Genomic DNA, 15,500 nt, shown 5'->3' with positions numbered 1-15,500 from the left:
TAGGCAAGTTGGGGTTAAGCAGACTTCTACCAGTTATACAACTATACCATTGGGTTTTGAACTTGCAACATCCAAACATAATGTGACGTGCACTAGCTGCTCTTACCAGACAAACAGAGACCCTCTCGTTGGTATTTTCAACTACATCTTCACAAGGATGCAGTTGACAAGTCCAGCCTCATCTTTCATTTTCATTTTCATCACCCTCTGTTGAAGTTGTCAGTGAGAGAGAGAGAGAGAGAGAGAGAGCTTTTGTATGTGTAGTGAAAAGTTAAAAAATGAATTTGGCAAGCATAATGGGAGTCTCGAAGTTGGTGCTCACAAGGCATAAAAAAATGTAATCTGATGTTTTAAAACTAATCTTTCAAATTATATCCCTATGTGATCTAACACACCAAGTTGCTTCATTTTCTCAATGCTGGTTTAGGTACTTTTTTTAGTCGGAGAAACCGCCCCCAAGCGCAGAGACCAAGTCGCGCAGGTTCATCCAGACCTACTTACGGTCTCTGTCCATGTTGGCGTAAACTCTGAGAGCTTATCCCTCGACCCCAAGGAGTCGCCAAGCTTTGTTATACGCAGGGGGTGACTCCCATGGGATTTGAACCTAGACCACCCGTCAAACGGTCTAGGCCCATCCCACTAGGCCGAACCCCTTGGGTCTACTGGTTTAAGTACTTCATTCAAGGCATTCTGGTGAACAATATGAGAACAATATTGCAGCTCCAACTGTGGCAAGTTCAATCATTATATTTTTGTTCTGTTACTAAGAAATATATTTTTATACGATTCTATTGTGGCAGAAAACAACCACTTATTGTAGGCATTCGATTTACATAGATCTCACATCCAAATGCAAAAACTAACTCTTGGATCCAGTTTAGCATGTTCAGTTCATTATTTCGCTGTGTTAAAGTCAACTCTAAGGTGATGTTTTGGGCCATTTTTAAACCATCTTTATTATCACAAATTGTGATCCACCAATTTTTCACCGCCTTAGAAATTGAATTTTGTGGCACATTAGATATGATAAACCTAATTTGCAAAAACCAGGTTTGCAAAAACCAGGTTTGCAAAAACCCAACTAGAAATGACTTTGGATGACCAAAATCTGGTCCAGATTTTGGTCACCAAAAACTATATATATATATATATATATATATATAAAGAAAAAATAAGGATGGCCATTTTCCGACCAGCCATCAGCCGGGAAATGGCTTGGCTGGTGACTGACCTGAAAATGGCTGGCCATGGTCCAAAAAAAAAAACTAAAAGAAAATAAAATCATGGCCGGTCACCAGCTGTGGCCAGCCAAAAATGGCTGGCCATGCTATGGAGTGTAGGGATGCACAATAGCCGGGCTTGGCCTGGCTCGGCTCAAGCTCGAGTCCAGCCCGAACAACTATGGCTCAAGATCGGCTCAAGTCAAGCTCGAGCTGAAAACCCTTATTTTAAAAATGTTTTTAAACGTTTTGAAAATTGTGTAAAATGCTTTTTTGAAATAGAGAAAACGGTGAGATTTGAACCCACGCCACTTCCAAAGATGAGTAATGACTTAGCCATTAGGGTAAGACCCTTTTTTCTTCAAATAAAATACATACATATAAATCTAATTTTTTTATTATATGAGTCAAGCTTAATCTGGCTTACCGAGCTTATTCGAGCTAGACTGCTTGTTCAAGCTCGGCTTATTTACCTGTACCGAATCTGAACCCTTGTTCAAGCTCAGCTCATTTGTTTTCGAATGAGTTCGAGCATAACCCGAGCTAGCTCGGCTCGTTGTGCATCTCTAATGGAGTGTGAAAGCACCCACGATTGTGTGAAAAAGAGGGAAAGGGGTTCGAATTTTGGGGGTGGCATTTTTCATTTAACCAGGTTTTGGCCAAAAGCTGATCTTCCCGCATCATGCAAACAGTACCTAAAGTAATGAATAAACCATATGAAACACATCTTTACGGTTTGGTCTAACATTTGGTGTTTAGATCAACACAAACAATGGTGTGTACCACCATATCCCATCATGGCTGAGAAGTGAGAACCACCATATATTACTTATTTTTATATAATGTAACCATAAAAATATTATAGTTTAATAAATATTAAAAATGTGTATCCTTGTATCTTACTTTTCATTGAATTAGGGACTCATGTCTCGGATCCATGTCTGTATCCGTATCTTTGTGATATGAGAGCTAGCAAGAGGTCCCATATTATTCTCTCTAAAAGTTTCATTTTGAGCATATGAGGATGCCTCTTAATTACATCCCTAAGTTCATTAAAGCACCAATTTACATTGATTCATCTCGTGCATCTTGTTTACTATGGCTCTTATGTTAGTCACAAATCAATGGGTGATTATACGTTCCTCTTTGCAAAAGACACTATCAAATCTTTTCTTGTTAAACTGGAGTCATAAGAGCGACATCACGGTACCATTTTCTCGAGGCTGAAGGGCAAATAAAACACAAAATTCTGCGAAATGAATTTTCCGTTCGCCTGTTATCGATTCGTTTGCGTGGCCACATTTTTTTTTTTTATGCATAGGCCATTAGGGCCATTATTCAAATGAGATCATGTTAAGCAAAAGAGTGGCATCTTAAGAGCTTAACCAGATGCTGATGCAAATGAAATCAAGTTCTTCATTGTAGGAAGAACTAGTGCAAATGAATTTTCAATTGAGGTCACTGATACTCCTGGCTCTTTATCCCTTTGGCATCTGTTTTGATCTTCAATACTAGTTTGAATACTTAATAACCATACTTATTATCATGATTGGATATGCTCGGACACTGACACATACAGGAAAATTTTTAATATTTTTTAAATAATAGATTTTATTTTGGTAAAAAAAACTATCCTTAATGTTAAAATATTCAAAAAAATAAGAATTTAAAATTCTTTGTGTTCATGCCCCACTTTTGGAAAAAAAAAATACAAATCCCACACCCTCGAGTCCCTGAATCATTGTGACATAGACCAATTGTTCAAATACTAAATTCAAAGCATTTTGGTATCTAATGGACAGCAATAATTGCATCCCTTTCACGAAAACTTCTGATCAGCTATCCAACTGAATATGTGAGGGTCGCAGTTTATTTTTTATTTTTTTTGTGTTTTCCCGAAAATAGATATGTTTTGATAGGGATTTTAGAATGTTTGCTTTTCAGTCATCTTGGTTACAAGAAGTTCATTTTGTATAGGGTGTACCATTGCAGCCATTGTCATACCTCATTGATCAGTTTTTATGTGGATAATACTAAGAAATCTCCAATTCCAAACTTGGTGAGTTCATCAATTTGTTAAAATTCCAAGTCTAAGCTAGTTTCTAGGTCTTCATTTTTCTGATTGGAAGACCGAGTTTGAACCTAAATAATTTCCTGTCTTAACTAAAAAAAGAAAGTCTGATTACTGAAACTATAAATTAGTTCTTATGGGCCATATTGCTCAATAACACATACAAAGCATTCACTGTTTTCTTGCTAATCTGGATATAGAAGAGCCACATCACGAATCTGAAATGCGCGGACAGATCCGGTCATATCGCAGAAAACCTCACTTGGAGATGTGTGGAGGCCTCACTCTCACTGTTCCCAAGTGAGAACTGCATTCTCAAGTAAGATGCGCGGTGGGGATTGAATATAACCGATGACCAATTATGCTCAATATAACCAGATTTGCCATCCTGAAACACCAATGAAGCACAAGATGCTGCTAGTCGCCACGCTTTCTCTTCTGGCTACCTGCTGATCCTTCATTAGAATAAGAAGAATGATGCAAGTATAACAACAATCAGAAGTAGCCACTGTTTTACGGTGTTGCAACTGCAAGAGGTTGAAGAGTTTAACAATCTTCCAAATTCACAGAACTACTGGCAGAGGCCACAACTTCGACAGCCAGTTTCACGTTTACATTTATGGAGTTCTAGATCTCAGAGTTACACATGGCTAGAATCACGCTTATTGCAACAAACATTCAGTTCAACGATAAATCAGTTATGTAATCATTCAGTTATCATGTTCATGATCATACAAGTTAGGGGCATACTCACGAGATTAATGCTAAGCAGAAGAGTGAGCTCTCAAGAGCTGAACCACAAGGGCTCACATTGTGCATCTCAATTGTTATGAAACAGGCTATTTCAGGTGTACAGTTTTCATATTGAATTAAACATCACTAGAAAAAATCATCTAATGATCAAGCAGACAATCATCTAAGGATCAAGCAGACAAGTGACTGTTAATCTTGCTTCCAAGGGAACAATGACAAGGAAGAGAAAGTGGCCTCCATATTTCTTCAGCAAACCATCTCACAGCAGCTTCCATCTCTGCACAACCAACAATAGCACTATGCTGTGCTTCTTCAATGGTAACAGCCTGTCACTTGTCCTAGTTACCGAGGTCTCATCCACAAAAGCCCGACACCAAGTCGGCTCAAACATCAAAATCACAACTTCTCAACTCCCTGGAAAGGTATATCAAATCCCTGAGGAGATTAAACCCAGCCAAACTAGTAGCATCTTCCCACATCCAGGCACGAACCCTTCATGGGTCAATTCAAGTCACCAAGAGTCAAGTTCAAGACGCTTGGAACAGTGGTAGCTATCTAGAAGTGATCAACTACTAGTTCTTGTCATACCATAAAGTAAGGCCAACACTTTCTTGGAGTTGGACCATCAACGGATTGTGCACCACAGATTGAGGCAGTATATCAGAAAATGAGTGCTAGGGGGAAACACGGGAAAAAACTAAAACAGAAATAGAAAAATATTGTCCTGACGTGGTGATGGAATCCATGACAAGAAAAAGAACAGAAAGTGCTGAATAGTTGAATTTGCAACAAACAAACAAAAAACTTCAATCTAGTTTGAAAAATAAAATTTGAGAAAACAAAAGGAACACAAGAGAACCAGATGATAAAAGGGGAAAAGAAAAAGATCAACAGTGTAAAAAATTATGTAGGGATTGAATTAGCATCTATCAGTGAACAGAAGTTTCAGTTTGAAAGAAAATAAGAACTCTACCCCTTCAAGGAAAAACAAGTTTGGGGAATCAAATCTGCTCTTCTGCAGAGTAAAAAAGCATTATTACAAGTCAGGAACCACTCAGACAATTCGTGGGTGGGGGGGGGCATTGTTTTACAAGAAACATTTCATGCGGCACCACTCATTTACAGGACACTGAAGAACCTGAGGAATGTGAGCCATCTTCTTTCCAAGTTTGCCTATAGTAAGAATAATTCTTATACACCTAAATGTCTAACCACAAACCTAACAAACTAGATTTGCTCTACAGTTTTCATGATCAGCACTTTCATATAGAAAAAGGGAGGGTCAAGTACAATCAGTAACAGCAATTTGTCTTTGTTACTGAAGCATCGGTGACATTAATAGTTGTACCTTGACCAGGAGGGCCAGCTGTAGCAGCAGCCTCTTGAGCAGCAAGAGCTTTCCTGCTTATTATAAGATAGATCTCTGTGAGAATGGTCTGAAATGCCTGCTCAATGTTCACTGCTTCCAACGCAGATGTCTCCAGGAAAGAAAGACCCTCCTTTTCTGCCAAAACCTTAGCATCTTCTTCAGATACGGCTCTCAGATGTTTCAAGTCTGACTTGTTTCCAGCCATCATGATGACAATGTTAGAGTCCGCATGGTCACGAAGTTCACGGAGCCACCTCTGAACATTGTCAAAAGTCTGTCTTTTTGTTATGTCATAGACCAGCAGAGCACCAACAGCACCCCGGTAATAAGCACTGGTAATAGCTCGATACCTCTCCTGCCCAGCTGTATCCCATATTTGTGCCTTGATTGTCTTACCATCTACCTGCGCAAGGAGAAGCATGCATATTCATTCTTGCAACAAAGGCACAAGATCACAAACGTGTGCATTCAATCTCTACACCTCGCATTGTTAAAAATGTGGAATAAATTACCAATAGTAGACCACTGTATATAATCATGGCCACTTTTGCAGAAAACCTTATGTGGATGGACCAGTAACTAGGAATGTCATTAGATGTGGGGGAGACCCGGGAGAGTGCCTAGTTAATTATTAACTGGGTATCTAGTTTATTGATAGTAGTAAATTAGCTAGGATGTATAGAAAGCTAGTAAGTTGGTGTGTTGGACTACAAGTCTACAACATATGGTGTAGACTCTTGGTGGGTATTTTCACTTGGGATGAGGTAAGGTTATAGTAGAATAGATAAATAATGCTTGGAACTATTTTATTTTTTCAAGTGGCACAGGTATAAAATACATTGTAGTCCCATAGTATGATAAAAAATTCCTTGCAATGCTGCAGATAGCAGTCTGTTACTTAGGACATATACAATAAGATGGATGTTCAAGGACTCCACCATTAGAATTGATCCAAAGAAAGAAACATTGTCGGTCATGAATGATTAAACCATATCCAGCTGGTACATCAAAGAGTGGTGCAGATACTAATAGTTTAAACTTTAAACCACAATTTGTGATAGTTTTCATGATCCATATTCCATAAATATATCTCGAATTTTAAGAATTGATACATGTTAATAACAATTATTCTGTGTTTCAAACAGAGACATCCATATTAACTGATATTGTATTGCAATTTCTTGACAAATAATTATTTGCCCAAATATCTTCACAGTTTAGAGAAATGGAAAAATGAAACGAAAACAAACAGAAACAGACTATAAATTTTGGATTAATGGCAAAACAGAAAATCATCATACAATTAGAAGTGTAAGAAATTAAAATTATCAGATCTATTCCAAAGATCAAAAAAATAATTAAAGTGGAAAATTACAGTGATATTTTCATGGCAACGATATGATATTTTAATGAAAAAGCCAACGTTTTCAAGATATCATAAGTACCTCTAGTGTCGATCAATAAAAAATATCCAACAAATAGCTGTAATCATTACAATAGATGCGAGAACTTGCAAGAAAGTCTAGCAACAACCAGATTGAAGCATCCCATTCTCTTTCTTAATTATATGACAATCGCTTTACTTACATTTCCTATTTTTGCTTTTAATTTCATATCATTCCATTTTTGACCTCTCTTAACATTGATATTTGCTAAAGCAATTCATGTAGTCTCTCCTATTGTTGTGATGATGACCATGATCAGCACAAAGAAGATGAATATTCAATCTTAATCCTGCTTTAATGCGTAAATGGCAAACAGTATCCAACAAAGACACAAACAATTCAAGTGACTCCCATAAAAATAAAGATATACTTTGTTGAACATCAGACTTATGGACCCTAAAGTAACTAGAGAGAATAATATCAACAGAAACATTTTTAAGGTAAATATCAGCATAGTTAACCAGCAAAAACCATTACATTGTTTAGTTTAGCAAGCATCACACTCGCCCAAAACACCATATTTTTAAACTTACCATGAGAAAATATCATAAACTAATTTAAACTTACCAAATTGACCAAATGCTCAAAGAGGACGTGGCTCAGGATCTATCACATATGTATGGGGTGCCAGCATATGGTACAACATGGATACAGCTGGTAAAACACAGTTGTTTTCAGAAGAAGAATGCGAGGGTGCAGCTGGGTTGTGTATGTTGCACATGCATATTCCCATAATATATATATACAAATATATATATATATATGGGTGAATATTGACTACTAATGAAGGTAGGAACTAATGAGTAGAAATCAGTCTTAAAAAAAATTCAATTTTTTGTAGATCGTGTTACGGAAGTGATCTACATGGTTTTTTTAGTAGGAAACTTGTTTTGAATCATGTGATTATGACAAGTAATTAGGTTTTTAAAGGGGTCCAAAAATCAACAGCCCACAATGTGCCAAAATTTCATAACTCAAAATATCATATTTTTACATCAGAAAAGCACGATCCAAGGCTTGATCCTTAGCTAACAAACCATGTTGAACGCATCTATGTGGTTAGATTGAGTCTATACAACTTGCACCTATGATTTCTAGCTCATTAGTTTCTTACCTTCATTAGTAGCAAATATTTTCCCTATATATATATATATATATATATAGAGAGAGAGAGAGAGTAGGACGTACGGACACAAAGTGTCTGATGATTTTCGGACGTTTTTCCACGGCTGATCGCTCCAGGTCAGCGGTGGAAACATCCTTCTTGTAAAATTCCACCCAGAGCTTTAGCAGCGCTCGAGAGCGCCGCTAAAAAAAAGAAAGGATGTGTTGGGCGCGTCCGATGATACACCCTATGCTATATATATATAATGACAAAAATGCACAAACAACAACAACAACAACTACGCCTTCATCCCAAAACAATTGGGGTCAGCGATATGAACCAAAAAAGAAATTCATTTTGGGTCTTCCACATGAATCCTTTTCCTCCAATCATTTCTATCCAACGCCATGTCCTCGGTGAGGTTCAAAGCATTCATATCCTTTCCTATCATCTCCATCCAAGTCTTCCTAGGCCTACCCCGACCTCTTTTAACTAATATATTTTCCCATTTCTCCAACCTTCTAACTGGAGCATCATTAGGCCTTCGCCGAATATGTCCAAACCACCGTAAACGATTCTCTCGCATCTTATTTTCAATGGGTGCAACACCTACCTTCTTACGTATCTCTTCGTTCCGAATCTTATCTTTTATTGTATTTCCACACATCCATCTAAGCATCCGCATCTCAGCTACACTCATTTTTTGAATATGATGTCTCTTGGCAGCCCAACATTCCGTACCATATAGTAAAGCGGGTCTAATAGTCGTCCTATAAAACTTTCCCTTCAACCGCAATGGCATTCTACGATCGCACAGTACTCCAGTAGCACTTTTCCATTTCATCCACCCAACCTTTATCCTATGATTTACATCTCCATCAATTTCTCCATACTTTTGAATGATGGATCCCAAATATTTGAAATAATCATTCACCGGTATATCTTGCTCACCAAGCTTCACTACACTCCCATCACTACTTCGTTGCTTACTAAACCGACATTCCATATATTCAGTCTTACTCTTACTCAACTTAAAACCTCTAGCTTCCAATGTCTGTCTCCATAATTCTAACTTAGCATTAACCCCAGCTCTAGACTCATCAATCAAAACAATATCATCAGCAAACAACATACACCACGGTACATTTTCTTGAATTGATCTCGTAAGCTCATCCATCACTATCGCAAATAGGAAAGGGCTTAAAGCAGATCCTTGATGTAACCCAACCGTTATCGGAAAATTGGTTGTCACCCCTCCACAAGTGCGGACATTGGTTACTACTCCTTCATACATATCTTTAATTATACTAATGTACTTGAGAGAAACACCTTTCTTCATCATTGTCCACCAGAGAACGTCCCTAGGTACTCTATCGTATGCCTTCTCTAAATCAATAAAAACCATATGCAAATCTTTGTTCCTCTCTCTATATCTTTCAATAAGTTGTCTAAGAAGATGTATAGCTTCCATAGTTGATCTTCCAGGCATAAAACCAAATTGATTCTCCGATATCATGACAACCTTCCTCAACCTAGACTCAATCACCCTCTCCCAAAGTTTCATAGTATGACTCATGAGTTTTATACCACGATAGTTTGTGCAATCTTGTATATCACCCTTATTCTTATATAAAGGCACCAAAGTACTCTTCCTCCACTCATTAGGCATCTTATTTGTTCGCCAAATCAAGTTAAAAAGATTTGTCAACCATTCTAAACCTTTCTCTCCCAAGCATTTCCAAGCCTCGATAGGTATACCATCTGGGCCAACTGCCCTTCTTGATTTCATTTTCTTCAAAGCCTCTGCAATTTCTTTCTTTTGAATCTTGCGCATGAAGTCACGATTTATCTCATGAAAAGGAATAGAGAAGTCTCCAAGATCTTGAGCATGACTATCATTAAATAGCTTATCAAAATAATGACAAAATGCAGAAAACATAAAATATGTATACAACATGAAGTGTAACCCATATATTAGATGGTATGTCTAAACGTAGAAGCACACAAAAGCACCCGGCACCAACACACAAAAGTGTCAGTGAGGACACGGGGGCACTGGGCATTTAGAAGTGCACATGTTATGAAGTTCAGGTTTTGATTCTAAAGTTACTTGGTCAAAATCAACTCAAGTAAGCTGAATAAAAATTCTGACATGTGTGACCCAAACAGGGGACAGCACAAACTTGCAGAAGTAAATTGGGTGGTCACACCATCACATTCTACAAAATCCAGCTCCAGCATAGCAAGGTCAACTCAAGTCACACAAGTTCAAATGGGTTTTCTGAGTCTCAACTCTCAATACACCATCCACAGAATAACTGTACAAGTCTCATCCCATGGATGGGATTAAAAAAATGCCTGCCTGAATAGGCCTTCATAATTAGAAGGCTATTTCCAATTGCAAATATAAGTTATGAATTCAAGGTGTTCAAATAGTATAGATTCATAGACATATCATCAAAGGTATCAGAAGAAATTTACATTAGAAATAATTGAATTTCTTGCAAAGTTTTTCTCATATCTTTATTTAAGAAAATGTCAAGAAAAAAACATTTCTCAACATATACTTTTACACGGGAATCAAGCTTAACAGTTAACACATAACTGCCTACTAGACAAAATTCAATTTTGTTCTCACAACCACAATTGCCCTGATCAAATTGTGAATAGGTAAGTCACTTTCAAAGCCATGTGTCAACTTGTGCAGGTCCATAACCCCTAACACTGTCTAAATTAAAAGCCTCACCCCAAAACCAATTTTACATTTGAAAAGGATGTTTTTGCTCACGTGTTACCACCAAGAACAGGGCATCCACAACTAGAACAAAACTCATAAAACTTGGACTCTTCCAGTATCTGCAGTAACAAATTATCTGATATTATCATTTTAGGACCAACAAATAAATTGTAAATTAACATGCAATCACTGTTCAAAGAAATAAATTTCATGTGAGCATTCAGGAGTTTATGCAAAAACTTTGCATAAGTTACCATGCACACGAGATCAAAATATTCATCCACAACTAACACCCTGTAATTGTACTCACCATATGTTACTAAAAGAAAAATCTCAACATTTTATACAACTAAAATATGCTCTTCAAACAGTACATATTCATTGTCACAATACAGTCTCAAATTAAAAGAATATATATAAATTTCAAAGCAAAGTTTAAATATATGTGCAATTGTGCATCAAATGTTAATCAAACATTTGTCTATGTTTGATCCGTTATATTTTGCTTAAGAGATCAGCGCATAAATTTAATTATTTAAATATTTTTTACACAGGAATCAAGTTTAACACATGAAGACATTAAGTTTCGCTCACATATAATCCAACTAAACAGCGAAGAGTATAAATAAACACACTAATAAACTTACAAAGAACGATTCACAGAATACTATCACACATACTAAGAACTTGAATCACAGCTTGCAATCTAAGTGGCATTTACTTTGACAAGTACTATTGGATCAAACGGAACACTGATAAAGCCATTCCATACAGAAGCCACATGAATAACATAGCAGCATAAATTTTAGCATACTAAAAAGCCTACCGCAGGAAAACTCGCAAATCCAACCAAGTGGAATTAACAATTATGACACCTCCAGACCAGATCACAACTTACTTCCCAAAACCAATCCAAAATTTCAGAAGAACTTGCCTAGATCATAGCCTACCTAGAACAGGTGCCACACCCAGAATAAAGCTTATAATGTTGAGGCCACAAGTGTCCACAAATAATATATTGCCAACTATTACCATAATAACCCAAAAAAATAAAGTAAAAAAGTAAACTGTTACCATGTAACATAATCACATTTCATGCAAGCCTTCTGTGGTTTGTAACATATGTTCAGCAACAATTATTGCAATGTGCAATAAAATATTATCATGTGATATAATCACATTTCATGCAAACCTTCTTTGGATTATAACAAATGATGCATGTGCATTTCTTAGGACGCATGGACAAGAAGCAAATATATTCAGCAACAATTAATGCAACGTGCACTCACATTTGCTAAATTATAGATGCCCATGAAACAGTTGATCATGTGTCACAATATAGTGACAAACAAAAAGAGTTTGTATTTATCAATATCAAAAGAAAGATTTAATACTCCATAGTCCATACTAGTTACTCTTTAAATTCCATACTAGTAATTTCTTTAGATACATGAAGGCTTCCTAGCCAAATTCCTATATTTCAACTATGATTGTTGGATGTTCAATTTTTGGCCTGGCTGAAAATCTAGATCAGAAGGCTACAAAAGCAAGTTATACATAACAAATTGCAACCCGTGACCAAGACGCACACACACACACACACACACACACACACACACACACACACACACACACACACACACACACAGATGCATGGACACGTGGCATGGGTTCGACTAGAAAGTTCGAAAAAAAAATTGGACAGGACATGGAATTTTTTAATTGTTGGCCAATAAAGAACTATTTTTTGATATTTAAAATTTATTAAAATATCATTAAAAAGTATTAGATAATGGCCATACGTGTTGTGTCGTGTCGTATCTGTGTCTGCGCGTGCCACCAGGGACATGCACCCAAAATGGTGTGTCCCTGTGACAATAGGTTTATGCACATATAATTATTATATACTTGAATGTACAGGTCACCTATGCACAAAACTGGTCGTTTACCAGCAAACAATGTATATCTAGGACTACAATGCATTGCCACCAGCATGTAGAGCTCAGCCCACCAGGCTTTAAGTATGGCCTCGGACCGGAGATGGCCCGACCTGTTTACTAACGGGCCGGGCTTTGGCCCGGTTCTTAATGGGCTCGGGTTTGAAGAGCATCCCATGACCCGACCCATTGGCCCAATGGGCCAATGTGAAGCGGGCCAGGCCGATCCCGGTCCGGCCTAAACCCAACTAATTAGGTAAATAATAAATAATTAACAGGTTCTCATGTACCCAACTAATTATCTTTCTAGTTTCCATAAAATTAATGCTACTAATTAGGTAAATAATAATAGTTACCAAGTTACTATGCAATTAATTAATTTTTAAATTTGTATATTATTACTAATTAATAAATAGCTCAGGCCCGTCGATCAGGCCCGGTAGCCCGCAGGCCGACCCGGACCCGGCCCACGTAAGGCTTTCGGTCGGGTAGCTAACGAGCCCGGGCCTAAAACCTTGACCCAAACCCGGACAATAGTGGGCCGGGTTGGCTTGGCCCATTGCCCACCCCTACCAGCATGTAAGACAATCTAAACATGCAAAGAAAAGAAAACAAAAAAGGAAATAACTTTAACATATCATAATCTTTTCTTTTCCTCACATAGGAATTCTCTTCTGTTTGTAACATCTAGAGAGGCTAGAGAGAACGACAGGGCAAGCCCTTCAGATTATGGATGTGAGAAGCATGTAAAGGATTAAATCCACAATTTACTTAACATTAAGCACAGTAGATAAACGTTACAGAAAATTTGCAAGAGTCATAATCTAATTTTTGCAACATCTAACAATTATTAACTACTAGCAGAGAGAGAGAGAGAGAGAGAGAGAAAGAGACATATAATGCTTATAAACATGATTTTAAATTATTGCCTGAATGATCCACTTATATGGAGAACCTGATAAAGTTATACCGTCCATTATGATCCACAATGGAATATCGTGACTTATCACAGTTTTACTGATAAGTTTCTGCCTTGGAAAGCCCACTAAAGAAGGAAAGAGTTGACCAGAAACTAGTAGCAACATTTTATTCAAAAAGAAAAGAAATAAAGAAGTGAATATGCTAACATAAAAAGAAACATGACGCCAACAAGGACGATTGTAGCAATAGCTCACTAAGAAACAGAAACAGTAACTCAATTTGTATCAAACGAAAATGAAGCCATTACTTCACTATTCAATGCAACAGAAACTTCCAAGATGTAAAACACATTTCTTCCAACACAAGTGGCACAATCCAACATCAAAGGAGCATAAATCCAAGCACTAGCAAAGCTTTCATTAGAATGACCAATCCGCTGGCCTCTAATTAAAAGGAACTTCAACAATCACAGCCAAATTTTCTAAATTCACTAAAAAAAAGTGTTTTAAAGATATTAAAGACAAGAAGTCCTCATTTGGATAAAACTATAGAACTGTATATACGTGCATATAGATAATTAACGGAAAAGCCTATCAATTAATATTCGATTTCCTGCCTTTATATATATATATATATATATATATATATATATATAGAGAGAGAGAGAGAGAGAGAGAGAGAAGCCATCACAAACGAAACTAACTCCTCTATTCGAAAAGCACCAGATTTAATCAGATAAAGGACCAAATTAAAGAACGAAAAGCAAAAAGAAATGATCCTTAAACCCGGCTCAGTGATTAATCAAACTAAGCATGAGAATTAATACACTAATCAAGGCACAGCAATTCAGCCACGAAATATGCAATCACAGATGATTCAAAATTACACAGAAAGATCCAAAAGACCAAATTTTGATCACAAAAATTCAAAATGATCCAATACTTCTCCGAAACTTAATGATCGACAAGATTCTTCCCCTGAGAGAGAGAGAGAGAGAGAATTGTCCTACGTCACCTGAAGAGTCCGTGTTGCGAATTCGACTCCGATCGTCGATTTCGATTCCAAGCAGAACTCGTTTCGCGTGAATCTTGACAATATGTTCGATTTGCCGACGCCAGAATCGCCGATCAGGACGATCTTGAAGAGGTAATCGTACTCGTGATCAATTCTATGCGCCATCCCTCCGCCCGTCCTTCCAACTCACCGATCTAACCAAAAAACAACAGATGAACGAAAGAAAACGATTAATCAATCAGAAATCACATTAGAAAAAACTCAAAAAGACTAGAAAACGAAAAGCACAGTCAACGCCTGAAACACAAAAACTCTGCTTTAATTCCCAAGATCCCAAAAAAAACTCTTGAAAAAGCAAAAAAAATGAAAAAAAAGCGAAAAGGAGAGAGAGAGAGTTACCGAGGTGTGTAAGAAAACCGAAAGAGAATCAACAGAGGAAGCAGAGACGTTTCAGTTTTTCTTTTTTTGAATAATTTTTCTGGTTATCTTTTTTTCCCTCTCTACATAGGAAACGCTACAATAGGACTCATGTCCAGAGAGAGAGAGAGAGACGGGCTCAATCTTCCAATTGTTGGCTAAAAAGGGGCGAAGAAGCGGCAATTCCGAAACGGTTTCAAGGTGAAAGAGAGAGGAACGGGATTTTCGCGTTTTTCTAGTTTTCAAAAAACGAAAACAAATTTGTGGCGTCGGGTGCAAACGGATCGGGTTAGGTGGGACCTTCAATCCTAGTCCGATACTTTGTTTCAGTATACGGAACAGTAAATAAGATCCGAAAGGGAAGCCAAATCGGTTTTGGATTTACACATTCGGATTGGATTCAGATCTAATCCAATTCATTCGCGCATTTTACATGTAAAACCCTTGATTTCGTTCTCCTTTCACCATATACATTTCAGAACTGGATTGAATCTTATATTGTCGGATCCTG

The 15,500-nt window shown here is 37.3% G+C and overlaps 1 protein-coding gene across 1 annotated transcript; it reads right to left on the bottom strand.

Moving 5' to 3' along the window:
• Positions 1–5,036: 5,036 nt before the first annotated feature.
• LOC149828196 (ras-related protein Rab2BV-like) lies at positions 5,037–15,117 on the bottom strand. Its single transcript, XM_090017437.1, has 3 exons — positions 14,972–15,117; positions 14,573–14,766; positions 5,037–5,816 (listed from the first exon to the last, which is right to left on the bottom strand). Exons 2-3 carry the CDS (start codon positions 14,735–14,737, stop codon positions 5,337–5,339), a joined length of 645 nt encoding a protein of 214 aa, XP_089873563.1. The 5' UTR covers positions 14,738–14,766; positions 14,972–15,117; the 3' UTR covers positions 5,037–5,336.
• Between the last annotated feature and the right edge of the window lie 383 nt (positions 15,118–15,500).

Source organism: Nuphar pumila, chromosome 9, assembly GCF_984573655.1.
Source record: "Nuphar pumila chromosome 9, dmNupPumi1.hap1.1, whole genome shotgun sequence".
Taxonomy (NCBI): domain Eukaryota; kingdom Viridiplantae; phylum Streptophyta; class Magnoliopsida; order Nymphaeales; family Nymphaeaceae; genus Nuphar; species Nuphar pumila.
Note: the sequence above shows the minus strand (reverse complement) of the source record. Positions and strands in the feature narration are given on the sequence as shown.